The 27,040-nt window shown below is 41.6% G+C and overlaps 1 protein-coding gene across 3 annotated transcripts in view; it reads left to right on the forward strand.

Moving 5' to 3' along the window:
* Window positions 1–1,748: 1,748 nt before the first annotated feature.
* The window catches only part of LMBR1 (limb development membrane protein 1), a 219,069-nt gene continuing 193,777 nt past the window's right edge, over window positions 1,749–27,040 (forward strand). Inside the window, exons 1-4 of one of the 3 annotated variants that reach the window (XM_033931610.1) lie at window positions 1,749–1,969; window positions 6,214–6,286; window positions 19,499–19,538; window positions 25,279–25,418. In XM_033931610.1, the coding sequence (XP_033787501.1) occupies window positions 1,907–1,969; window positions 6,214–6,286; window positions 19,499–19,538; window positions 25,279–25,418 (316 nt within the window). In that variant the 5' untranslated portion in view covers window positions 1,749–1,906. Of the gene's footprint in view, window positions 1,970–6,213; window positions 6,287–19,498; window positions 19,539–25,278; window positions 25,419–27,040 lie in introns of those variants that run through there. The other 2 variants (XM_033931609.1, XM_033931611.1) reach the window with 2 other exon arrangements.

Consider the following 27,040-nt stretch of genomic DNA (forward strand, 5'->3'; position numbering starts at 1 on the left):
TTGACCTAAGGGTCGCCGTGTGAGCGGACTGCTGGGCACGATGGACCACCAGCAGTGACAATTCTTATGTTCTTATGAAAGTGTTTCTGATGTTACAGTGGGTGATTATTTGGCATCCAGTGATCACGACAAGGTGTGGTTTAATATTAAGAAAGGTATAGAGAGAGCTCATTCAAAAGTGAAGGTTCTAAACTTTAAAAAAAAACCTAACTTTGTTTAGATGGGGGATTATGTCAAGGAATTGTCTGGATGGGAACATCTGGAAGAAGTAGGAAAGCAGTAGGCAAAACTGAAAGGAGTTATTGTAAAGGTAACAAACCATTTTGTAAGAATTAAGTAAGTAAAAGTAAGAGGAAAAGAAGGCAACTTTGGTTCTCAAAAGTAGTAGCTGAGAAGGTAAGGAAAAAGAAATTAGTTTTCATAAACTACAAAAGATTGCAGAAAGAAGAAGACAGGCAAAAAATATCTGGAAAAGTTGAGAGGCTGGTCCAATAGTCAGGAAAGCAAAGATGCAAATGGAAGAAAAAAATAGCAGACACTGCTATTACATCCTCTGGCAACATGTTCCTGAGCTTAACTATTCTCTGAGTGAAAAAAATATTTCCTTCTATTGGTTTAAAAAGTATTTCCCTGCAACTTTATCGAGTGTCCCCTAGTCTTTGTAATTTTTGATGGAGTAAAAAAATCAATTCACTTGTTGTACCTGTTCTGTACTGCTCAGGATTTTGTAGACTTCAATCATATTTCCCTCAGCTGTCTCTTTTTGAATCTGAAGAGCCCTAACCTCTTTCGTCTTTCCTCATAGGAGAGATATTCCATCTGATGGCATAGCAAGGGTGAGTGGCGTGTGGGGTGGTGGTGCCCCTCCCTGCCCTCTTCTCTGCCTTCCCTTCCCCGGTACCTCTTTTATTTTCCCATCTGCCCACATTGTGTCAGCTCTCCCTCTGATGCCATTTCCTAGGTGCAGGACCCGGAAATGACTTCAGATCAATGCGGGCTGCATGTTTGTGATGCTGCTTGTGATGGGAAAATTAAAGTGGTACAAGGGAAGGGGTACACATGAGCAACAAGGGAGGTGGGAACGGGGGGGGGGGGGCAGAGAGGAAATAGGTGCTGGGGCGGACCCCCCCTTCCTTACTATGCCACTGATTCCATCCCCTTTATGGATGGTAAGCTGTGGTAATGAGTTTGAGTTGGAGAGGGAGAGAAACTGGTGAGACTTGCAGTGCTACCCCTAACATTTCTTTTAGCCACAAGTTCTCTCTGTGTGGTACCACATGCTGTACTCTTCACTTAAAGACAGTCGACCAGTTGTGTTGACAACCCATCATACCTTAATTTCCTTTATATGAACATGGTCATTTTTGGCAAGTTGAGAACTCCCAATCATTTTGAAAAACTGGATCATGTACCTCCAAGACATTATTACTTATTCAGAAAGTTGAGCATTTTCGTGGTGATGACCACTGAGCCTAAACAGAAACCTAGCAGTCTAACTAAGCAACAAAAATCTCTAGTAACTAGTTTTAGTCCTTGGCAAGGCTGAGAGAACCTACCACCGTCCCTGTTCCAACAAAGACCAATTGCTATGGCCCCGCCCCCTCTTTCATTGCCTATCGGAAGAGAAGCTTGGCCGATTACGTCAGTACAGCGAGTCGCAGCCCTGTGAGGTAGTGCGTGGTTCGCGCAGGCGTGCTGGGACATGTGAGGCGGGGGGGGGGGGGGGGGGGGGGGGAGATGGTGTTTGGTGTGGAAGCCGCAGCTGAGGGGCGGAGCTTTGTGTGCTCCTCTTTCTGTCCTCCTTACGCTGTTGTTTTTCTACCCGCGCTGGGCGCGCTTCAGGTGGCAGACGCAGGACAGAGGTGTAAGGGGGTCCGTTACTAGCCGCGCGCGTGCAATATGAAGAATGGACGAGGACGACGTGAGCATCAGGGAGCAGAACTTTCACAGCCAAGTCAGGGAATACATCGTGAGTAGCGGTCCGGGGGGGGGGGTGTTTGGGCGGGGACAGGCAGCAACCGGGAGTCGGTGCCTCTCGTTTCCCTTTATTCCCTGGTACTCTACCTTCCCGCTTTTTGGGTTCATTTCGGGATCTTGGTGCCCGGTGGGTCATAGAGGGTGTTGAAGATGCTGATAAAGCTTAACAGTCTTCGGGGTTTTTTTTTTAGATGCTGAACCCCCGCGGAGGGTGCAAATTACTGTTCTGAGTGTCTGGTTTCCCCCAAACGAAAGTGTGTGTGTGTGTGGGGGGGTTATTTCTGAGCAAGAGAAGTATTGTCACATGTTTTATGCTGTAAACCACTTAGTTATAGGCGGTTAAGAAAATTTAGAAAATAAATAAATAAGTAGCAGTTGAAGCAAACTAGGTAAACAAAAAAAAAAACCAACCAAACAAACCCCCCCCAAAAAAACAAAACAGGTATGTAGCCAGCCCCATGAGCCCTCATCACCTAGACGTCTTCCTCTTCCTCTCTTATAATTTGTCAGAGCTATCTGGCAAACATGAAGTTATGCTGCTTGCTTTCTTACGGGAACTTATGGTGATATGTAGGACTTCACAATTAAGCTTAGAAATTGTCAATTTTATTTATACTAGGGAGTTCTAAGGTGATTCTAGCTCCTTGTGACTCTGGCTAAAAGTCACTTTTAATCCTCCACTATCCCAGGTACAAAATAAGTACTGTACTTGTATATTATATGTTAACTACTTTGGTGGAAAAAAGGGGTATATACAGTATATCAAATCCCTTTCCCTATTATTGTTATGGTTTGATTAGTGTGTACCAGGACCTTCATGCAATAAGTACTTGGGGGGGGGGGGGGTGATGTAGAAAGTCCTTGAAGTTTGAGTGTGCGGTCTCTACTGTGAAATAAAATGAAAATAGGCTGTAGCAATAATTTGCTTGCTCATTAAAGTGTACACTGTCAGAAAACAAACTGCATACAGTGGCAGTAATCTGCAGCTCATTGCCAAAATGATCCTGTTCTTGTCGGTGGATGAATGGTTTATGTACTGAAAGGAAGGGGATATTTAAAAAAAGTGAGGTGTATAACTCAATAGTCCAAAATTACATGGTAGTCTGGTGGACCCCTTTCCCTCTGTGGTCCTTATTTGACATCTAGCAGGCCATTGGGGTGTCATAATTTTGAATGACAACTTCTGCGTTTTGACTTTTTTTTTAGGTGGGTGATGAGGGTTCAGGGAGGTGAGGAGGAGTCACCAGACTATCAGGGGTTAATTTTTATGTTGGGGGCTTGGGGGGGATTTAGTTCTTCAACTAACCCTAACCTGTTTATTTTGCCTTAGACCTTACAGTAACTATCTTATGTTGTGCTTCCTTAATTTCTCTGCATTGTGGAAGATTAACTAATGGTCTCCTTGTTGTACATTTTAATATGCTGTGCATTGTTTTGTACTGCACAAATTAACTTTGGTACTGAACCCCTGCCCTGTTAGATTTAAATTTAGCCTGCTTCCTGTCTCAGACATGTATGTATTTTCCGGGTACTTGACCTCCTGTCTAATAGGTCTAAAGAGTGATGAATACCCAGAAGGTCTCCATAGTGCTGGATGCACTCAGGTAGGTGACTTGTAGGGTTCCACCTTGTTTTTTAATCTTCCTATTGGCATTGGTTTTCTTTAATTGTAATTAAGAGCAGAACAGATGTGACTCAGTTGGTGAGTTCCCTGAAAAAAAAACAGTATTCTGTACAATTGTCATTTATAAATACAAATATACAGAGCAAGGATCAACAAAACTCCTGTCTCCCCTCCCCTTCACATATATCCCCTCTACTATCAAGAAAACTGAACAAGCCAAATTATTACAGGATGCTACACAGAAATATCATGCTAACAGTATACTGAAGTCACACATGACAGGAATAGTGTTAGGGAGTGCCTCCTGGTCAGAGAGAGCCCTAAGCCAGCTGGATGCTAAAGAAGCACTGCCTGGGCTTTGCAGTCCCCAGTTATGTCTCTAGCAGGATATATATTTCAAATCTGATATATTCTAATGACAAAATAGAGATAAAATGATTTTTTTCTACCTTTTGTTGTCTCTGGTTTCTGCTTTCATCTTCTTTTCACTCTGTTCCTTCCAGCGTCTGCCCTGTCTCTTCAATCCAGCGTCTGCCCTGTCTCTTCAATCCAGCATCTGCCCGTTCCATCCACTGTCTGCTCCTTCCAGAAACTGTCTTGTCTCCCCCTGACATCTCTCCTCTTGACCCTTCCCCCTTTGGTCTGGCATCCATCATCTTCCCTCTGTTCCCTCATGGTCTGGCATCTTTCTCCTTTCATCTCTCTTTCCCTCCCTCCTGTGGTTTTTAGCATCTCTCTCTTCTCATTTCCTCCGCTCAGATCTGATATCTCTGTCTCCTTCCCCGTTCTCTGGCATCTCTCTCCTCTCTCTCTTCCCTTTCCTTCTCTGGTCTTCCTTCTTTATTTTCTGTCTACATCTAAATTAAATTCTTCCTTACTATGCAGTCCTCAGTTTCCCTCTTTTCACTTTGTCTACCCACAGCATGCCACCCCTTTCCTTCACCCCTCCACTATCTCACTAACTTTATCTTCTTCCCCCATCCAGCATATGTCCTTTTTCTTTATCCCTCCTTCCATCCAGTATGTGTTCTCTTTCTCCACTTCCACTCAGCATTTGCTCTCCCTTCTCTCTACTTCCCTCATCTGTCCTCTTCTATCTTCCCCTTCTCCCTACTTCCATCATCTCCCCCTTCTCCCCAGTTCCATCATCTGCCCCTTCTCTCTCTTTCCCCCCACTTCCATCATCTGCCCCCTTCTCTCAATCTCTCCATCCGCCACAGGCCCATCTCTCTCCCTTCCTCTCGCCTTTCTTTCCGATTTTGGCATCAGCCCCCCCCCCCCCCAGATGACACTCAAGATCGGCAAAGGGCCTCCTTCTTCCCCGGCATCAACAGCACTTCAGATCGTCAACCTGGTGCTCAGTCCAAAGCTTCCTTCCGACTCGAACTGCCTGGATGGAAACAGGAAGCTGCGTCAGAGAGGAAGCTTTGGGCTGAGCACCGCACTGCCGATCTGAAGTGCTGTTGATGCCCAGAGAAGAGGAGACCCATTGCCGAACTTGAGTGCTGTCGCGGGAGGTGGGGAGGCCCGTTGCCGATCTTGAATTACGTCACAGGGGGGGGGCCCGATGCCGCCCAGACGCTGATGGCCCCAATCTGATCTAGCCAGCCCTATGCGGACCGGCAAGAATTTTCTGTGGACCAGCATCGGTCTGCGGACCAGCGGTTGAAGAACAGTGGTCTAAGGTACTTAAGATCAGGGATTGAACCAGCAGTCGAAAGGAGAAGAAATTGAAGTAATGTTTAATGGTACGAAGTTTCCATAAAGTGAGAAAGCATTTTTTGATTTGAGCGTTAGTGTGATCTTCAAAAGTCAGGCTACGGTCCAGGGTGACGCTTTGGATTTTGGTTGTAGGATTAATTGGGTAGTCTGACCCATTTAGTCTCAAGGAGGTGTTCACGATCTTGTTATTGGGACTTGCCAAGAAAATATATATATTTTTTTTTGGGATTCAGTTTTAATTTGGAATGCATAGTCCAGTGTTCTACATACAACTCACGCGAGATAAATCTCATGTGACCAAATGCTGTTCTAATGCTGTTTTTCATTTAACCATTATTTAGCTCAGGCTTGTCTGGGCTACAGGACTTACTCCTGCTTCTGTTGTTGCAGCAGTACTCTTATGTAGTATTATGAGGAATTGTTACCACCTTCTCTCCAGTGGTGTTAGATGGCAGGGAGTTACTTCTCCATATTTTTATAAGTTCAAAGTTAAAATAATAAAGCAACTGTCCTAGCCACATGAAAAATAGTACATTTTAACAATTTAAGAGCCTATGGAGTCACAAGTGCTTCAGAGGATGCATCCTACTTTTCAGGTCTTGAAAACTGTAAACATAATCGCAGTTGCATTCTTGATTTCTCAACTGAACCAGAGTAAGAAAGATTCCTTTTTATTTCTAATTTTAAGTCCTTGCTGTGGTGTTATGCAACCTGTCAGGCCAGCCATGCTCTCAGCATTCAAGGTTTGTGGCTTGGATCATTTACTTATACATTAGGTGAAAAATAGAATAATTCTAATGTGTAGGAAAATTATTGGTTGTGTATGTTTTGCAATATAAATTTACAACGGTGATTTCTAAGTTTAAGAATATTTTTATCATTTTTTTCAGATCTGCTTTCTTCTGTTTGCCATTCTCTACATTGTTTCATACTTCATTATCAGAAGATACAAGAGAAAAGCAGGCAAGTGTTACGTCCCTGTGGAGTGACGATGTTCCCAAATGGACTTTATTTGAAAGTATCAAAGTTCCAAAGGTACACTAAAATCATCCACATAAAATGCAAGCAGTGTCTCACTTCCGGTTCACCACACAATTGTTTCCCACGTACTCACCTTTATAGGACCCCCAGGGACCCCTGAAGAAGACTTTTTGTTGAAACGCAGACCGTGTTGGGTCCTGTATCCCTAGCGGACTAGGTCCTTTAAGGCTCTTATGTGGATGATTTACTTTTATGTGGATGGGATTATTTTATGTGGATGATTTAAGTGTACCTTTGGAACTTTGATACTTTCAAATAAAGTCCATTTGGGAACATCGTCACTCCACAGTTTTTTTGGTTTTCTCTGGATTTTCTTCTTTGTGGATATTTTGGGGTCAATTCCTTTTGTTTTAAGTGTTACGTCCCTTCCATATTCCTTACATTAGGGGGCTCATAATAATAATTTAAAAAAGTGTCCAAAAACTGGCCTAAGTCGGTACTTGAACAATCAAAAAGACAGGTCATCCAAGTACGGATAATTTAAACTGATTTTAGATGTATCTAAAACCAGCTTAGGCCTGTTCACTGTCTGTTGCCCAGAGCGAAAAGGGGCATTTTTGGAGGAGTGGATAGGGCGGGAGATGTGTGGGATGTGGGCCGACCTAGACTTAGTCTTCTGGCAGCCATAATCAAAAAGTTTGACAGGTTGCCAGAAGAAACTTATACGTTTTGACTTAGATGAAGTCAAAACAGGTATAAGTTCCAGAGCGGGCCGCTGAGCTGATCATACTTCATAACCATTCAAAAATATATGCCTATTATTTAGTCCATGTGTCCATACACTGCTACAGACTGACAGCTATCCAAACTTCCAACAATATAAGGAGACAGGATCATAAAATCTAAAACAGGTTTCTTCAATACAAAATACTAACACTAAAGTTTGTGCTGCCCGAAGGCTCGGGCAAATACTCCATATACTTTGTCGTGCACAAGAAAAACTTAGATGATTGGAGACCCATTTTAGATCTTGCACATGTTAATGCGGCGCTGAAGTTCCATGCTTTTGCATGGAGACAGTATGTTCAGTCATAGAGGTGGTAGCGCTGGGAGAAATTCTGGTCTCTTGATTTGACAGAGGTGTACCTGAACATTCCCATCTTTCTGGATCACAGAAAGTTCCTGAGATTTCATGTCCTGGACCCTTTCATTTGGGCTGATGACAGCACCTCTCTTATTTGGGTCAATTACAGGATAGCAAGATAGCTTATAAAGCCATTGATCCAGCTTAGGCTCATCTAATTGCCTCCTCTTTAAATGCAGCTTGCTTGTCTATTGCTGTATTTCTTACTATTACTTTTCAAAAATAAATACTAAACAGCAGACTAGCTCTAGCCCCAAATGAGGAAGGACGCTGAAGGAGAACTCCTTTATGAACCCTTGAAAAAGCCCTTGTGGATGAAACGGGTCCCGTCGGGGCATGCTAGAGACACTGCATTAAAAGGATAAGTAAAAAAAAGAATTGCTGTTTAGTATTTATTTTTGAAAAGTAATAGTAAGAAATACAGCAACAGACAAGCAAGCTGCATTTAAAGAGGAGGCAATTAGATGAGCAAAAGCTGGATCAATGGCATTGTAAGCTCTCTTGCCATCCTGTAATTGACCCAAATAAGTGAGGGTTGTGATTGCTGTGGTTGTTTCCAGTTTGCCTCACTTTTTCATCTTCTGCATCCTTCTGATGACAGCATCTCCCAAGTTAATCAAGGTGATAGTGATGTGTGTTGCCCATCTGCGCAATCAAACTACAGTTTCTGATTAAAGTCAGCAGCCCAAAATGGCACATTATTTGTAGTATGAATCAGCAAAGAACCAACATCACAAAAATAGGACACTGCTGATTTTTCTCCTCAGTCCAAAAGAGGTGGTGTGAGGATTGACAGAGACAGAGAGATCTTCACTGGTAAGGCTTTGCTGGATATTGCTTACAAACTTGGGAAAAGAGAGACCTAAAGCTAAATAGATAAGCTCAGGGACTTATTTTATTTAAAGTACTCTGCTCACGTAGGGAGTTAAGGATGGTTTTTTTTTCCAATTTTTTTTCCTTAGCATGGGAAGACTGTGTTAGAGTACATAGGCTAGCATTTCAAGGGGCTATTTTAAATTGCTTTAAAGCATAGCTAATAGGCACAGGCAGCTTCAGCTTAGACTTTAATTCTCTCCCACCCATCCATAGCCTGATCTCTGATTTATAGGCCCTTGAACCAATTAGAAGGCTAAAAAAGTAATCAGCTAATTTCTATTATCTAGTAATTAGCTCTTAAGAAATCCTTGAAGGGCAGCCTACCAATTACAACATTACAAAATAGTAAAAACTAAACAGTACCATAGCCTTAAAATATAGCTAGCAATCTTAGAGGACCTTAGTGTATATATTCCAACTCCCTTAGCAATTTAGCAAAAAAAGCAGTCCAACAGCGCGATGGAGGCTATCTAGTCTTTTGTACTGTCACATACATAAGAACATAAGAATTGACCCTGCTGGGTCAGACCAGTGGTCCATCGTGCCCAGAAGTCTGCTCCCGCGGTGGCCCTTAGATCAAAGACCAGTACCCTAACTGGGACTAGCCTTACCTGCATATGTTCTAGTTCCCCCTATAGGAGCCTCCAGAAGAGCGTTCCAGTTTTCTACCACTCTTTGGGTGAAGAAGAACTTCCTTACGTTTGTACGGAATCAGTCCCATTTTAACTTTAGAGAGTGCCCTCTCGTTCTCTCTACCTTGGAGAGGGTGAACAACCTGTCTTTATCTAAGTCTATTCCCTTCATTATCTTGAATGTTTTTATCATGTCCCCTCTCAGTCTCCTCTTTTCAAGGGAGAAGAGGCCCAGTTTCTCTAATCTCTCACTGTACGACAATTCCTCCAGCCCCTTAACCATTTTAGTCGTTCTTCTCTGGACCCTTTCGAGTAGTACTGTGTCTTTCTTCAAGTATGGCGACCAGTGCTGGATGCAGTATTCCAGGTGGGGGCGTACCATAGCCCGGTACAGCGGCATGATAAGCTTCTCCGATCTGTTCGTGATCCCCTTCTTAATCATTCCTAGCATTAAGAACATAAGAACATGAGAAGTTGCCTCCGCTGAGGCAGACCAGAGGTCCATCTTGCCCAGCGGTCCGCTCCCGCGGCGGCCCATCAGGCCTATTGCCTGAGCAGTGGTCCCTTACTATCTCTGGTCGCCTTTTTCACCTGTCGATCAGTACTCCTAATAATTTAAAAATAAGTCTCTTTCCTGGGGGGTCTCTCCGAGTACTGCACTGGATATCCTGTATTTGTGTATAAGATTTTTGTTACCGACATTCATCACCTTACAGGCATGTTGTAGAGAAGTCCCACCTCCAGTCTGGCAGCCCCTGTGCTGCCTTGGAAGAAGGAGGTCTCCTAAAAGGAGAGCATCAACTTGGTGAAGTAGTTAGGATAGGCATTATAGTGGGATATTCGATTATTAGGCACATAGATAGCAGGATGGCTGGTGGATGCGAGGATCGTTTGGTCATTTGCCTGCCTGGTGCAAAGGTGGGGACTTCACGTGTCACCTAGATAACATTTTAGACATTGCTGGAAAGGAACCTACAATCTTGGTATATGTGGGTACCAATGACATAGGAGAATGTAGTTCTGTCCCAGTCCCTGGAATACCTGGGGGAGGGGGTATACTTTAGCATGGCAGAAAGCCGTATCTTTTTCTTCCAGAGGCACACAGACAGAAGCTTTGCACTTGGATAACAAGCTTGCTGGCCAAATCGACTCCATCTGCATGGCACTACCTCCAAGTGCTAAGTTCCATGGCAGCCACGATAGACATGGTCCTCTGGCGAAGGCTCACATGCATCCTCTCTAGAATGCGTTTCTGTCGTGGTGGTCCCTCAATCAGACTCCCTGCAAATGTCTCTGCTGAGGACACATGAAGCCCAGTGGCTTCTCCTACAGGCATGCCCCTCCGAATAGGCTTGTGGATAATTGTGGCAACGAATGGCAGCCTGTTTGGTTGGGGGGGGGGGCTCAATGCAACGGACACCTGATTCAGGGACATTTGTCAGCCTCCTAAAGGAAGTGATCGATCAACAGATTGCAACGCCAATCAAATGGTTCAAAATTCCAGAGGCAGCAGAAGAGTCTGGAAGGACAAGCGGTCCGAGGCTTCTTGGACAATGCTGCAGCCATGACGTATGTCAGTCGCCAGAGGCACCAAGAGTGTGCAGCTGAGTCTGGAGGCTTATTTACTGTTCAGGTGGGAAGAGCTTCATCTTTAGGCTCTCTTAGGGACACATGTCCAAGCCAATATCCTCAGCAGACAGACACTTATCTTCTGCTTTTGATGCAATCGATCATCCTTTGCTAATTCATCAACTAGAGGAAATAGGGATTACTGGCCAAATCCTTAATTGGTTTATTTCATATTTCAAGGAACGTACTTCAAAAGTATCATTTAATGGCTCAAAATCTTTCGTATTCACTAACAACTAAGGCATACCACAAGAATCCATACTCTCTCCAATTCTCTTTAATATTTTCCTGGCTCCGTTAATCACGCTAGGACAAGCAATTGGCTTTACCTTCTACGCTTATGCAGACGATATCTAATTAATACATCCCCTCAACTTAGATAATCCAAATGATATTCATACCATCAACAAAAAGCTCGATAAGATTTATGACTGGTTAAATTCGAACATATTATCACTCAATGTCACTAAAACCAAAACAATGGTTTTTCCTTTCAAGAAAGATAGTTCTCTTCTCTCTCCTATTAAAATCAAATCTATTCCAATACAGACTGTTCGTAGTATTAAGCTTCTAGGTATCACTTTGGATGAATCTCTCACTTTTCATGATCATATAAGTACAGTTTTAAGAAAATATTTATAAAATGGAGAGAGTGCTTGCCATGCAACAGGGAAATTATCACAAGTTTAAAAAGATTTGGGGGCCATTGATTAATTATTCTAATGATCAGACACCTTAAACACCTTAGTATTAGATAAAATAGGGGGGTGGGTGGGAATGTGAAAGATAATAATTGATAATTGTTTATTATTAATATGGGTGGGTGGGTAGGGATTCTTTTATATTTATATGTTTGAAGGAATTTAAATAAGATTGTCAAGTGATTAGTTAAAGATTTTCTGTTTGACTATTATACACTTGTTGTAATATTTGAAAATGAATAAAGATTTAAAAAAAGAAAAGAAAATGTTTTTATTGTTTAAGAATGATACGCTCTCTAACTAAATTTCTTGACATATCGGCTTTAAATATTTAAATCCATTCACTAGTCATTTCTTGTCTGGATTATGGCAATGCCTTATACCATGGTATTACCAAAAAAGAGTTAAAAAGTTTACAAATAATCCATGTTATTTATAAAACTCTATTATTGACTTTTAAAACAAGAAACACTGGACAGCCAGAATTCATTAATACATTTTTGATACCGTACACTACATCGCGTTTTCTTTGTTCTTCGGAGCAAAATTTATTAGCAATTCCAATTCTGAATCATATCAACACTAGAAGAAACTCTATCTTTTTAGTAGTTGCCCCAACACTCTGGAATTCTGCACCAAATGCTTTAAGAGAGATAACTAATCTTGAGAAATTTAAATCTTTTCTTAAGACATTCCTTTTTAAAGATACCTTTCAAGAATAAATGTCCTCTTGTATTGGACTTATTTTTTTTTTAGCCCCTTCCTTATATTTATACCTTTATATCTTATTTTTCTTTAACCATTGTAGTTCTACCCTTTTTTCCCCTCTCGTACCCGTTTGTCTAGTCTAGTATGTTATAGTTTTGTCGAGTATGTTTTTTTGTTAAAGTTATGTTAATGGCCACAAATTTGTTCTTAAAGAATGAGATGTACAGTGTCTGCATCTATGAGACAAACTTGGTTTTTCCTTTTACATAGAGCATTTTGGACCCCAGTTAGATTGCAGAAGTTAAGTAGCTCTAAATCTAATAGATGTTGGCATTGTAATCTTGAGATTGGGACATTAGATCATTTGTTATGTTATTGTCCCTTGATTTTGTCCTTTTGGAAATCAATCTGGACCCAAATAAATTGTTTATTAGAGAACCCTGTGGCTTTGTCGTCTGACACGATTCTATTTGGTATGTCAATGAGAACAAAGAGCCAAATTACATCAAACAATAAGCTTTTATTGATTACGACAGGAGTCACCATATAAAATATCACGCATAACTGGAAAAATTGGAGCAGGCTTAATTACAGTTTCTGGTGTAACTCATTGTGTCACATTTATAAGATGGAGAGGACAATAGCCAAACAAAAAGGGAATTATAAAAAATTTAAAGAGATATGGGGACCATTGACAAATTATTGTAATAAATAGATACCATTTTTCCATTGTAAGTACAATACAAGTGAAGGGAGGGGAGGGGGGAATTCTGAATTTTATTAAATGTTTAGATTAATAAAAAATAATATTTTATAGGACATATTTGATTCATATGTTATAGTAGGGTTGGGAGGGAAGGGGTTAAATTTTATGTATTGTTAAATATGACAGAAATTCAAGTGATGTATTTAATTTCAATTGTTGATTTATTGATACACTTGTTGTAAGATGTAAAAATGAATAAAGATCTTTAAAAAAGTTATGTTAATTTGTATTAATTGTTTTTACCCTATTTTAAAATGAATAACCACCTTGAAATAAATTGATAAGGTGGTATATCAAATTTTTAATAAACTTGAAACGTGACACTGGATCCAGGTGAGTGGACACTGTCTGCAGCAGCCTTCCAAGCTATTGCTCGTTGTTGGGGGTCTCCTGACATTCAATTTGATGGTGATAGCTAGAAATGAGAAGGTATACAGATTCTTCAGTTGAAGATCCAGGCCCGAAAGCGCAGATCTGGACGCTCTGGTTTAGCCTTGGCTGAAGAGTATGCTCTTGTGTTTCCTCTAGCCCATGATGGGCCAGATTCTCTACAGAATTGCAAGCTATCCAGGAACAGTCATTCTAGTGGCTTCAGATTGGCCACACAGACCATGGTATGCAGACAATGCATCTTCAGGCGCAAGTCTCAGCCTACAAGTATAGCTGGAGCTTCTTTTTTTTCAGGGACCAGTTGGTCATAAAAGTTCCAGATCGCTTTGATCTTACAGCATGGCTCTTGAGTGCACAGCGTTAGCATGCAAGGCATACTCAGAAGTAGTCATTGCTACTCTGCTTAGATCCAAAAACCTACGATATTCTCTGCGTATGCTAAAACATGAGAAACTTTCAAGCATTGGTGCATTAAGGAACAGGTGGAGCCTGCCTTTGCACCGAGCTCCATAGTGTTAGCCTTTCTCCAGTCTGGCCTTGACAAGGGGCTTACAGAGGAGTCCCTCAGAGTCTTAAGTGACAGTACTCTCTTGTTTCAGGGCTTGAGGCCGAAGGGCTTCGTTAGTCTCATTTGGACATAGCCAGATTTCTAAAGGGGGGCGCTGTGTCTCGGGCTCTCGGTAAACACTCGTTCTCTGCATTGAACCTTAACGGGGTTTGGAAGGCCTCAGCCAAGCTCCATACGAGCTGCTGAAGGAAGCATCCTTGATGGATTTGACATTCAAGACAGTCTTTCTTGTGGCCATTACCCAGCAAGAAGAATCTTGCAAGTTACTGGCTCTTTCTTTCAGAGTGCCCTTCCTTAAATTCACAGAGGCAGGAGTTTCTTTGCGCACCGTTTCATCCCTTTTGCCAAAGGTTGTTTTGGCTTTCCATGTCAATCAAGAAGTCATGTTGCTGGCATTCCAATCCAGAAGTTGTAAGAAGGAATGCATTCTGAAAACGCTGGATGTGAGAAGAGTTATTCAAGTTTATTCATATTATTTGATTGAACACTTTTCCAAATTACAAAGCGTTGTACAAAAGATAAAAATATGATTTTAGAGAAATCACTTATACATAATACATTAATCAGACCTACATGGGTAATTGCTTTTTAAAACCACGGGAAACAATAGGAAAGAGGGGAGGAAATACAATTTTTGAAGAAAAAGTACATAAAAGGGAAGTACATTAGGGGCACATTGTGTGCAGAAGTTGGAAATCATCTGCATAAGCATATACTGTGAATCCAATGGATTGACAAAGAGTTAAAAGAGGGGCCAAGTAGAGAATCTATCTGTAAAATACGATCGAAACCATTCAAGAACTTGGTCATTTAGACCGATGGAGGAGAGTCGTTGAAGTAGTAAATGATGGTCAATTGTGTCAAATGCTGCTGCTAAATATAGGGAAATGAGTATGACAGATTTATGTTGGTCCAAATAGTAGTGAATAGATGTGACGAGACCTACAAGGGAATGCTCTGTTGAATGATTTTTACGAAAACCTGATTGGTTAGGATGCAAAACCCGAGTTTTGTCAACGAAGTCTGACAATTGCTGAAATACTACTTTTTCTGTTAGTTTTGCTAAAAAAGGAAGATTAGCTATTGGACGATAATTTGAACTATCGTTGAGACTGATTTTTGAATCCTTAATAATCAGAAGGAGAACAGAATGTTTCCATTCAGTTGGGAGAGATGAAGTAGACAAACTTTTGTGAATAATTTGGAGAATAACTGGTCCAAATAATGAAAAATAACGTTTAAGAAGAAAAGGTGGAAAGGATTCAATTTTGGAACCTTTAAGTTTTATGGATTGAAATAAATGTTCTATTTCTTTTAAAGATGGAAGAATAAACTTAGAACATAATGGCTTTTCAGTTCAAGACGGTATACAGTGTTGAAGCAAGCAGCGTGATTACATGGTATTGGTTCAGTTACAGGTTTTTGGAGAGTACAGGTGTATCATGACAATACAGCATGGATTAGGGGTGTGGATAGATGGAGGGGAGCAAGGTAAATAAAGTAAGAGGGGGGTATGTTGGGTATTTAATCATTGGGAGGAAGTTGGAAATTCAGAAGAATTTGTCGAATAGGTGGGTTTTCAGAGCTTTTCTGAAATATTGGTATGTTGGGGAGTTCAGGAGAAGGTCACTTAGGGTGTTGTTCCAGATGCCTGCTTGGGGGATAGAGTTCTCTCCAGGAATCTTTTGAATTGGCATCCCTCGGGGTTTGGGAAAGCGAATAGTAATGGTTTGTGAAAGAGGCAAGGTTTAACCTGAAGGACAAAGTGTCTCAGGAGGTAGGTGGGTGAGGTGCCGAAGAATGTCTTGTAACATAGGCACCAGAACTTAGAAGATAATTCTGGCCTCGATCGGTAATCAGTGGAGTTTTTTTGAAATATGGGGCAATAAGGTCGAACTTTTTCAGTCCTAAGATTAGTCTTACCGCTGTGTTTTGGATTGTTTTCAGTCTTTTAATGTTTGGGTTTTTTTTTTGGTGGGATCCTAGGTAGATTATGTTGCAGTAGTCCAGGGAGCTTAAGAATAGTGATTGTACTAACAATCTGAACGATGCAAAGTCAAAGTAGGGTTTTAGCGTGCTTAGTTTCCATAGAAGGCTGAAACATTTTTTGATTAGGATGTTGGGTGGGCTTCAAGTGTTAGTTGTTGGCCAAGGGGGTGCTTTTACAAGGATTGCTCCAACTCTCTGGTATAATTTACCTAGAATGCATCCATGCTGAAATGGCCTTAAATCTTTTTATTAAATTTTTTTTTTAATTTGGCTTTTATTATCCAGTCTAGTGGAAAATAGAAAGTGTACTAGTATAGATAGGCAAATACATAGACACAGTTTTATGTTTCTTTTTCTCTCATTCCCTTAGAGCAGGAGTGTCGAACTCAGGCCTGTGGGCCAAGTTTGGCCTGCAAGGTAATTAAATTTGACCGCAATTTGGCCCTCTGTTCCTTCTCTTCTTCCATCCTGGCTTCTCGGTCTCACCTTCAAAGTAGACTGCAGAGGATCGCCGGTCGGCTGTAGCGAACCTAGCAGGCTGCCGTCAACCTCCACAGCACATTCCCTCTGCCGCGGTCCCGAACATCAGAGGAGGGGCAGGACTGCAGCAGAGGGAAAATGCTGCGGAGGCCAACAGCAGCCTGCTGGGTTCGCTACAGCACCAGCGATCCTCTGCAGGCTGCTTTGAAGGTGAGACCAGGAAGTTGCAGGACACTAGAAAGAAGGTGGGCCTTGGTGTAAAGAAGGGAGGAAACATGAAGGCCTTTGGGAAGGGGGCGGCAGGGCATGGTGTAGAAGTATACGGAGGGAGGGAAGGAGGGGTCCAAACAGACGTGCATATGCCAGACTGAAAGTGGGGGGAGGGGAAGAAATAATGGGTCTAAAAACCGAGGAGAGGGAGAGAGGTGGTGGATAGTGGGGGATGGAGGGAGAGAAGGAACAGAAAGGGAGAGAAGTAGGACACAAGGAGGGATAGAGATACTGGATAGGAAGGTAGTTGGGAAGAGAAAGGGAGAGATAGTAGACCCTAGGGTGGTGGGGAAGGAGGGAGAGATGCTAGATGAAAGGGTAGTTCACAAAAGGAGAGATGGTAGATCTGAGGATGGTGGGTCCATCGCTGAAGCTGCGGGGATAGAGACGGAAAAAGGGAAAGATTCCGGACCTCCAGGTGAGGGAAGGGAAACGAAGGAAGGGGAGGACAGAGATGGAAGATGGATGGTTAGCACAGAGAAAGAAGAAAACGATAAATGAGCAGGAGACCCTGGCAAGTGAGTTATCAGAAGACAACCAGAGCCTGGGACCAATATGATTTGAATAATGACCAGACAACAAAAGGTATAAAAAATAATTTTATTTTTTGTTTTGTGATTACAATATGTCGGATTTGAAATGTGTATCCTGCCAGAGCTGGTGTTAGACAGCAAGTGTGAATTAGGACATAAAAGAGAGGGGAAAAGTCTCTTTTTTTATTTTGTTTACAACACAGAGCCGGCGTGGGGTTGGAGAGGTTGTAACCCTATACTTCTACTAAGACTTAAGGGGTCCTTTTATAAAGGTGCGCATTTAGTGCATGCTAAATCGGTTAGCGTACCTTAATATCTAAATAAAAAATTTGGCCCAAGACTTAGCCTATGTTTTAGATTTCAGCTCCTTATATGATTGAGTTAGACATCCCTGCATTAGAGTGTATGGTTTAGGTCTTTTTCTTGTAGATTTCATGGTGTTCCTTATTATCTTTATAGTCTAGCTCAGTGTATCGCAAACTGTGTGCCTTTTGAGATTTTTACTCACTGGGCTGGAAGAGAGGTTCCGGCGCCTCTGTCAGCTAACTTCTACCACTGTAGTGTTGATCGATTATCTTCCGGGACTCCTGCCTTCCTTGTCTCTGCACCCTTGGACCAACAGCGGCAGCTCTATGTGCTTTTAACTTCAGCACACAGCTGCCGCTAAACTGTAGTTTAGCTGTGGTTTCATCAGGCAGCCTTGGGGCCTTTGCTAGGCCAGCCCACATTGCATTATCGAAGCGGGCCGGCCTAGCAAATGCCCCGAGGCTGCCTGATGAAACCGTGGTTAAACTACTTCTAGCATCAGCTGTGTGCTGAAGTTAAAAGCACAGTGAGCTGCCGCTAGGCTAGACAGGAGTGGTATTACTGGATAGGGAAGGGAGATGGGGTACTGCTGAACATGGGGAGCAGGGAAGGGGGGAGGAGGGAAGGGAGAAGTGGTAATGCTGGACAGGGGGGAAGTAAAAGGAAGGGAGAAGAGGTGCTGCTAGACCTGGCAGAAAGGGAAGGAAAGTAAAGGTACTACACACTGGAGGGGAGGGTGAGATGGTGCATGGGGAGAGAGAATGTTGGGTTGGGGGTGGGAAGGAGGGATGGCACTCAAGGGAAGAGGCAAGGACAGAGAGAGAAAGCGTGCAGGAGGCAGAAAGTGTTGGACTCATGGAGAGGGTGAGATGGATGGGGTGGACAGAAAGGAGGGAAGGAGAAATGTTACACTCTGGGGAGAGGGCAGAAAGTGAAAAGTTAGACTCATGGAGGGAGGGGGAGAGAGAGAGATATTGGTTGGGGGAGGGAAGGAGGACCAGAGGAAAAGCATGCAGGAGGAAGAGAGAAAAAAATGTTGGACTGGTGGAAAGGAGGGAGAAATGTACTGGGAGAGGGGCCAGAAAGGAGGAAGGGATGGGAGATGGACTGCAGGGGGCGCAAAGGAGGAGGGGAAAGAGAAATGTTAAACAGGGGGGGGAGAGGAGAGATGACTAAAGGAAGGGATAGATACCAGACCAGGAAATGGAAGGGAAGGAGGGGAGTCTAGTAGCGCTATAGAAATAATAATAGTAGTGGAGGTAGAGAGAGATGCCAGATTATGAGAAGGAGAGAAGACAGATGCCAGACTGGGAAGGGGGGAAAGGAAGGAGAGAGATGTTGGACCACTGGAAAGGGGGAAGAAAGGAAAGAGAGAGAGATGTCAGACCATGGAAATAGGGAGGGAAGGAGAGAGAGCTAGGAAGGGAAGGTAAGACATGGAAAAGTAGATTTTGAGAAGACAGCAGAAAAATTGAATGTTAAGTTAATGCCAAAGATGGATGCAAGGCAGAAAGTGAAGACAGAGAGAAAACCAGTCGATAAGAAGTCCCTGGAAATATAGTTAAAAGCACAGAAAAATAAAGTCATCAGACAACAAAGGTAGGGAAAATGATTTTATTTTCAATAAAGTGATTAAAATGTGTCAGTTTTGAGAATTTATGTCTGCTGTGTATATTGTGTGTATATGAAAGATTAATGGAAAAAAATTGCATTACAATTAGTAAAGAGGGTGGGATCTGGGGAAGAGCTTAGGTGGGTCTAGGATGGCGTTTGGGAGGTCTGTGGTTGGGAGTACTCAGTTGATATTTGCTAAGACTTCCCTGCTGGCACGCCCTACTGGCATTTCAGGGCCTGTCTGCATTCTGGAAGGCCTCTGCATATGCATGGATGTCAGTGTGATGATGTCATGCATGCGCATGATGTCATCATGGTGACATCCGCGCACTTCTGGGTGCCTCGTGCCGTGTCTACTACCTTTAGTGTGCCCCGGTCCGAGAATGTTTGAGAGATACTGGTCTAGCTTATAAAAATTTGACATACAGCTTAGCCTGCACAGATTCAGGCAGTTTACAATGAAGTAAACTGAATGTCCTCACATATTAGATTTCTACTCAAAAATATTAATGTGTAAGAAAAAAGTTAGAATGAATATAATAGTCTAAAAAATGAAAGTAATTCTAGGATTTCTTTTTTATTTTATAGATGAGCAAGAAGATGAAGATGCTGTTGTCAACAGAATTTCGTATGTATAACCATACATAGTTGATGTTAGATTTATATTATGTCACAGAGAAGAAATACATAGTGTTCTGAGTTTATTATGGGCACCTCTTAGCAGTCCTGGTAATATACTTTAACCAGAAAGTTGTTATTTTCTGCATGGTTTTATTCTTGTGTTTGGATTTTGAAGTTGGTTTCTGTAGAACACTTTGTGCTGTGTATTTTTTATTATTATTTTTTAAATTTTATTGTTTTTAACTTTCAAACAGTAACAGTCATGAATCCAAATAGAAAAATACAGTTCAATCAAACCAAATGACAAAAGTGAACTCCCGGTTTGTTTCTTCATGGGTGGTCCAAAAATACAGAGCAAACATTAACAAATCACTTTACCTCCCACCCATCCCAACCCACAAGGAGCTTCATTAGAACATAAGAATTGTTGCTGCTGGGTCAGACCAGTGGTCCATCTTGCCCAGCAGTTCACTCACACCCTATTTGAGTCTAGCCTTACCTGCGTACATTCTGGTTCAGCAGGAACTTATCTAACCTTTTCTTAAATCCCTTTAGTGCTTTCCTCTATAACAGGAAATAAAATAAAACTACATGCCCAAGATGACATACTATTCCACAAAGATGACCAAGTATCCTGATATAATTTCCATTTTTTAGGACATCCCCTCCTAGCATCTAAATACTAAATTTTTAACAGATAAAACAACTCATTTCTCCATTGAGTAAATGTAGGGGCCTCTGATTGCCTCCATCCTAAAAGAATACACTTTCTGGCTATTAAGAAAGCTTTTAGAAGCAAAGCAAGGGTCCCTTTATGAAACCCCAAAGCCCATATATTAAAAAATATTTGTATGTCCGCCTATATTGGAATACGGGTATGCAACAAAGTCTGCAAGAAGTTTGTAATTAAAGTCCAAAATATTTGTATCCTCTCATGAGACCAAAACATGTGGACCAGTTTTGCAGGCGAATGCTGACAGTGAGGACATTCAGTATGACTGGCTATTTGGAATTGAAAAACACAGGATGAAGAAACCTACACATGAAGCAAAAACTTATATTGCTGTTCCTGTAAGTTGACAAACCCAGTCAGTTTGCGTATATTTTTCATCAAAAGAGATGGCCCATCTCCAGATATCTGTTCTGTAGGTAAAAGTTCTCTATTCCACAAAATGCCATAGTCCCAGGGTGGGCTGAAACATCCCAAACTGACTTGGAAAAAGGACGAACTAGCCTTAGTGCTGTGTATTTATTAACTGCCCCCTACATAAATATTCATGTTGCTCCTAATCTGCCATCCCAGAATTCCTGGATGTTGAGAAATGCATTAATAATGGCAATTTAAGTCTTCATGCTAAAATGTGGTTGCTTGGCTTTGATCTTTTCTTCTTTGCTATCTTATTGTAACCTAGGTCAGTGAGATCAATTGGCTTATTTTTTTGATCATTTCATTATTTTAATTCAGTTTTTTTTCTTGGTTTACTAAAGAAGAAAACGAGCTAAAACCAAAGAAAATTGACCCCAAAGTATTGATAAGATTGCTGCGATATCTTATTAGCCCATAATAAAGACCTCGTGACAGTGATAGTTACAGTAAGATAAGTTTATTAGCAATAAGCAAAAGGCAACTCACATGAAATAGCAAAGTACAGCATATTGGCTGCAAAGGATAGCATACATACGAAATAGCAATCTGATGTTCTTTTGGGTCTGACTTCTCTCTCCTACTCCTATGCTATCCAGCATGTCACATATACATTATATCAGTAGATTAGGGTACCTCCTAGTTACTCACTTCTCATTGGTTTGCCATATGTCATTTTTATTGGCTGAATGGTCTATACACTTATCATGGAGCCATACTGAAGCATGACGTCACCTGGTGCCAAAACTGACCTTTTTATAATTCCCTGACAAATGCATTTCCAATACTAAGGCTAATAACTCCAGAGAGCAAGCCCTCACCTTCCTGAGATACACTGTCCTTCACTAGCGCTTCTTAGGAGGACTTCTTATCATGTATTGTACTGTTCTAAAAAGTCCCAAACAGTGATGCCACAGTCAGGAGATCTGATTGCTGGTTTCTGGAGCAAAGGTGAATCTCTCTCTTACTAGCAGAGAGGAAAATGACAGCTTAGAAGTTTGAATTCATATGCACAATGTCTCTCTTAGAACTATAACTATTTGGCGTTCTCAGGGGTCTTTGCCTACAATATATGCAGGTTTTATGCTTGTGTCTTCTTCCGCGTACATTTTCATGCAGGTCTTACTCCTGATTCTCCTCTGATTCGTCCTCAGTATCCACAGAGAAGAAAATCCAGAAGAAACCAAAAAACCTCTGTGGAGTGATGATGTTCTTTAGATGGACTTTATTGAGAATATCAAAGTTCCAAAGATACAATGAAATCATCCACATAAAAACCTAAAGGACCTAATCCACTAAGAGTGCAGGACCCAACACGGTCCACGTTTTGATAAAAATTCTTCTTCAGGGGTCCTATAAATAATGGAGGGTACATTAAAATGATGTGTAGGCTATAAGAGATAATGACTATAATGTTGAATCTAAGACTGTGAGTGACATCATGTGCAAAGAAAATGTGGGATGAAAGATACAGTGATGTAGAGCTGGAACTAATAATGATGAGTTGGTGAAAGACCCTGACGGATATCAAAGAAAAAGATGATGATAGTGTAAAGACTCCAAAACAATTGTTAGCGCGTGAAGAAAGAAAGAATATATAATCAGTACAAGATGCAGAGTGAAGAGAGTAACCATAGTATGATATATATGCAAGAAACTGTGCCAGTCAAATGTACAAAATGAGTGTGCTTCGCAATGATTGTAAAAAAAAAAAAAAAAATCATTGCGACGCACACTCATTTTGTACATTTGACTGGCACAGGTGCTTGTTTATACTTTTATACTGTGGTTTGTCTCATACCTTATTCACCATGGACCCCTGAGGAAGGCGTGTTATCAGAAACACGGACCGTGTCGGGTCCCTTGCTTGTGAATAAGGTTGTATATTTACTGCATTTCTAATATTGGCATAATAAACAAAGCCTGCATCTTGTACATAGTCTGCAGTTTTGATTTTTGTTCATTGACTTGTTGACCATTGCTCCCAAGTCTCTTTCCTGGGGGTGTCTATCCAAGTACTGCACCGGACATACTGTATTCGTGTATAAGATTTTTGTTACTGACATGCATCACTTTACACTTATCCATGTTAAACCTCATTTGCCATGTCGCGGCCCATTTCTCGAGCATGTTTATGTCACATTGCAGGTCTTCACAATCCTGCGTCCTCACTACTCTGAATAACTTTGTATCATCTGCAAATTTAATCACCTTGCTCATCGTACCAATTTCCAGGTCATTTATAAATATGCTGAAGAAAACGGGTCCAAGCATCAAATCCTGCGACACTCCACTCGTGACGCTTTTCCAGTCCGAGTATTGTCCATTTACCCCCACTCTCTGCCAACCAGTTTTTAATCCACGTGAGTATTTCGCCCTCGATTCCATTGCAATTTTTCGAAGTAGTCGTTCAGATATACAATGTCGACCGGGTCACCTTTGTCTATTTGCCTATTAACTCCCTCGAAGAAATGCAGCAAGTTTGTCAAGCAAGATCTTCCTTTGCTGAAGCTATGCTGGCTGATCCTCATCAGATTGTGTTCGTCAATGTGGTCAATGATGCGATCCTTTATCAGCGCCTCTACCATCTTTCCCGGTACCGAGGTCAAACTCACCGGCCTGTTGTTTCCCAGATCTCCCCTCGAACCTTTCTTGAAGATCAGCGTAACATTTGCCACTTTCCAGTCTTCCAGAATCCTTCCTGATTTGATCGACAGATTGGTTATTAGTTGAAGCAGTTCAGCTATAACCCCTTTCAGACAACATGTGGAATTTTTCTTTGACTAAAAATGTGTTGAGTGCTATGAGATCCAAGATAGTACGCAGATCGCCCGTCTTCTTCGGAACTAGGAAGTAAAGGGAGTAAAAACTCCTGCTCTTCTGTTCCAAGGGAACTTCCTCGATGGCATGGAGACGAAGCAGAGCTTGAGCTTCCTGAAGAAGAAGGGTGGTCTGCGATGAATTGGAAGGATACTCTGTTGGAGGAAGATCTTGTGGAATCTGGAGGAAATGATGAGAGTATAATTCTTTGAGGACAAATATACCCCCTCCCTTTTTACTAAACCACGATAGCAGTTTTTAGCCCATGGGGTGCAGGCCTTTAAGAGGGGACAGGCCAGGGATGGTGGTATAGGCCTTCAGGGAGGACAGGCAGGCCTTCAAGGGGGGGACAGGCCTTCAGGGATGTAGGTACAGGCCTTCAGGAGGGAGGTGCAGGCCTTCAAGGGGGGACAGACCTTCAGGGGAGGGGGGCCCTGGTGTAGAAGTACACAGAGGGAGGGAAGGGGGGTTCAAAGAGATGTGTATATGCCGGACTTTGGGGGGGGGGGACAAAATAATGGGTCTTAAAATAGAGGAAAGGGAGAGAGATGATGGACAATGGGATTTAGGGAGGAAAGGAACAGAAAGGGAGAGAAGTTGGATACAAGGGATGGTGTGGAGGGGGGGCTAGAGATACTGGCTAGGAGGGTAGTTGGGAAAAGAAAGGGAGAGATGGTGGACCCTGGGGTGGTGGGGAAGGAGGGAGAGATTCTGGATGAAGGGTAGTTAAAAGGTGGATCTGTGGATGGAGACGAAAAAAAGAAAGATGCCAGACCTCCTGAGGAGGGAAGGGAAACGGAAGGGGAGGACAGAAATGGCAGATGGATGGTTAGAACGGAGAAAGAAGACCCTGGCAAGCAAGTTATCAGAAGACAATCAGAGCCTGGGACTAACAAGATTTGAATAATGACCAGACAACAAAAGGTAGAAAAACTAATTTTGTTTTCCATTTTGTAATTACAATATGTCAGATTTGAAACGTGTATCCTGCCAGAGCTGGTGTTAGACCGCAAACGTGAGCTAGGATTTAACAGAAAGAGGAAAAGTCTTTTTTGTTTGTTTATTTTGTTTACACCACAGCGCCAATGTGGTTAGGAGAAGGCAAAGGGGGTGAAGAGGCTATAAAATAAATCCACCAGGATGTTTGAAAAAAAACACCCAATTGGGCAGGAAAATCGAATCGTAAAACTAATTCAGTAGGCTGAATCGAATCAAATTTTTTTTCCTGAATCGAGCAGCACTAGTGCATGCACCACATGCTTTACCAACTTCTTTGCTTTACAATACAATTTCTCTGCCGGCCACAGAGCTACTGACGCACGGAGCCACTAGGTTTGAAGTACGCATGCGCGCTAAGGGAATTATTATAGTGGATGTAAAGAAAATTGTGGGGTAGGAAAGCCATTTTTATAAACTTGAAAAATAAGCTCCATCCTACTATTCTATCTCCTTACAAACCTTTTTGCCTACCAATTTTAAAATCATGAAAATTAAATATTTAAGAAATTTTTAAAGTATAGTACTTTAAATGAAGGATTATCTAGTTGCTCATATTGCTTGTGAACTGGTCCATTTGTGTTTGGCGTTTCAAGCATATGATTTTATTTAATGATTTTTATTGTAATTTATTATATGTAGATTTTTGTTTTTTGCATGTCATGTGGAGAATTAATTTGACTTAGATTGTATTATGTAATATTTATGAATATTCTGCAACTGAAATTTCCTTTACTTATACAGTATGTCTTAAGAAGTAATTGTGATACTTCTACTTGATTTGCAGGCTCTTCTTGAGTACTTTTACTCTGGCAGTATCGGCTGCCTCAGTGCTACTGCTTCCATTCTCTATAGTCAGCAATGAGATCCTGCTTTCTTTTCCCCAGAACTACTATATTAAGTGGTTAAATGGCTCTCTAATCCATGGTAAGTAATTGTGGACTGACATCTTTTTGTAAATATGCCTTACACAGTTGTGTAGCAAGTACATGTGAACTTAGTGTAATTTAATGTGGTTGTGTTCTTACCTGTTCATAGCATTCTTTCTTTAGTATCTCTCCAGACCGGTACAGTTCACTGATGGGTAATAATAATAATAATTTTATTTCTTATATACCGCTATACCTTAAGTTCAAAGCGGTTTACAACAAGTTACATACAATGAGAGTAAGAGATGTTTACAACAAGAAGTAAGAGATGTTTACAACGAGATACATACAATGAGTGTATGAGAGATGTAAGGGGAACAGAAAAAGTACTTTCTGGTATACAAATTTCAAATGGAAGAGAACCAAGATGGTTTGAATCAAAAGGAAGTATCTAGTTAGAGATTGGGGTGCAGGGGAAAACAATTTGGGTAGAATACCTTTACAAATGGGAAGAAGGATGAGTTAATCTAAAATCAAGAGAATTGGGGAATGGGATGAGGATAGCTGAGGGGGATTGGACAAGAATTGGGAATTAGAATTTGTTAAAGAGATGGGTCTTCAGTGATTTTCTGAAGTCAGCGTAAGTGGCCTCGAGAATGGGAATGAGTAATGGCTCGCCATGACCTGCAGGTGGAGACCTAGACAAAACTTTGGCTGTAATACTAATAGCTGTGTGTCCCTCTAGTCTAGTGGTCGGCAAACCGTGGCTCACAAGCCTCATGCGGCTCTTTAGCTACTTGACTGCGGCTCTGCCATGAATCGATTTCAATTACGTGCAGGTGAGCAAGGTGTCAGTCGGGTTGACGTAGCCGTTGTAGCGAAAGCGGGCGCAGGGTATTCGGCGCGGAGGAGGCACACGCGACTAATGCACGAGTTGAGCAAGAGCGAGCAAGTCACAGCTTGCCCGTCAGTGTGTACAGTGATCAGTGCCAGCGTGCCGAAAAGTCTCACACGAGCGACAAGAGTACCTTAAGTGCATTAAGCTACTTGTATCTTTCAACCAGATCTCGGAGGTATTTCTGGCATTAATTTAATAAGTTGTTCTAACTTTGTGTTGCTGCTTTTATTGTTATAAATTAAAACGAAACATGTTTTTAGGTGCCATCTATTTGATATGGCTAAAAAGAAGAAGCAAAGAAAATCGGAAGATGAAAACCGTGAATTTAAAGTTGAATGGGCCGAATCGTTCATGTTTATACAAAACTCAAATGGCCTTCCGACCTGTCTTATTTGTTAAGAAAAATTGGTGCATAACAGGAAATCAAATTTGAAGAGAGACTTTACAACGAAATATGTGTCATTTGGCAGTAAATATCCCGCCAGTGATGCGAGGAAGAAAGCAGTTGAGGATCTTTAGAAGAGTCAGGAAAAATCAAGTTCTGTATTTAATTATTGGGTGCAATCTTCCAACAATGTTAATATTGCAAACTTTATTGTTAGTCAAGAGATTGCTAAGAGAGGCAAACCATACACAGACGGTGAGTACATTAAAAGTTGTTTTATAAATGCATCTGAAGAGCTATTCCGGGATTTTAAGAACAAGGTAGAAATTCTTTAAAAAATTAGAGAGTTACCACTGTCTGCTAAAACAGTAAAAGATAGGACAGTCAAAATGTCTTT

Source organism: Geotrypetes seraphini, chromosome 2 (assembly GCF_902459505.1).
Source record: "Geotrypetes seraphini chromosome 2, aGeoSer1.1, whole genome shotgun sequence".
Lineage (NCBI taxonomy): Eukaryota > Metazoa > Chordata > Amphibia > Gymnophiona > Dermophiidae > Geotrypetes > Geotrypetes seraphini.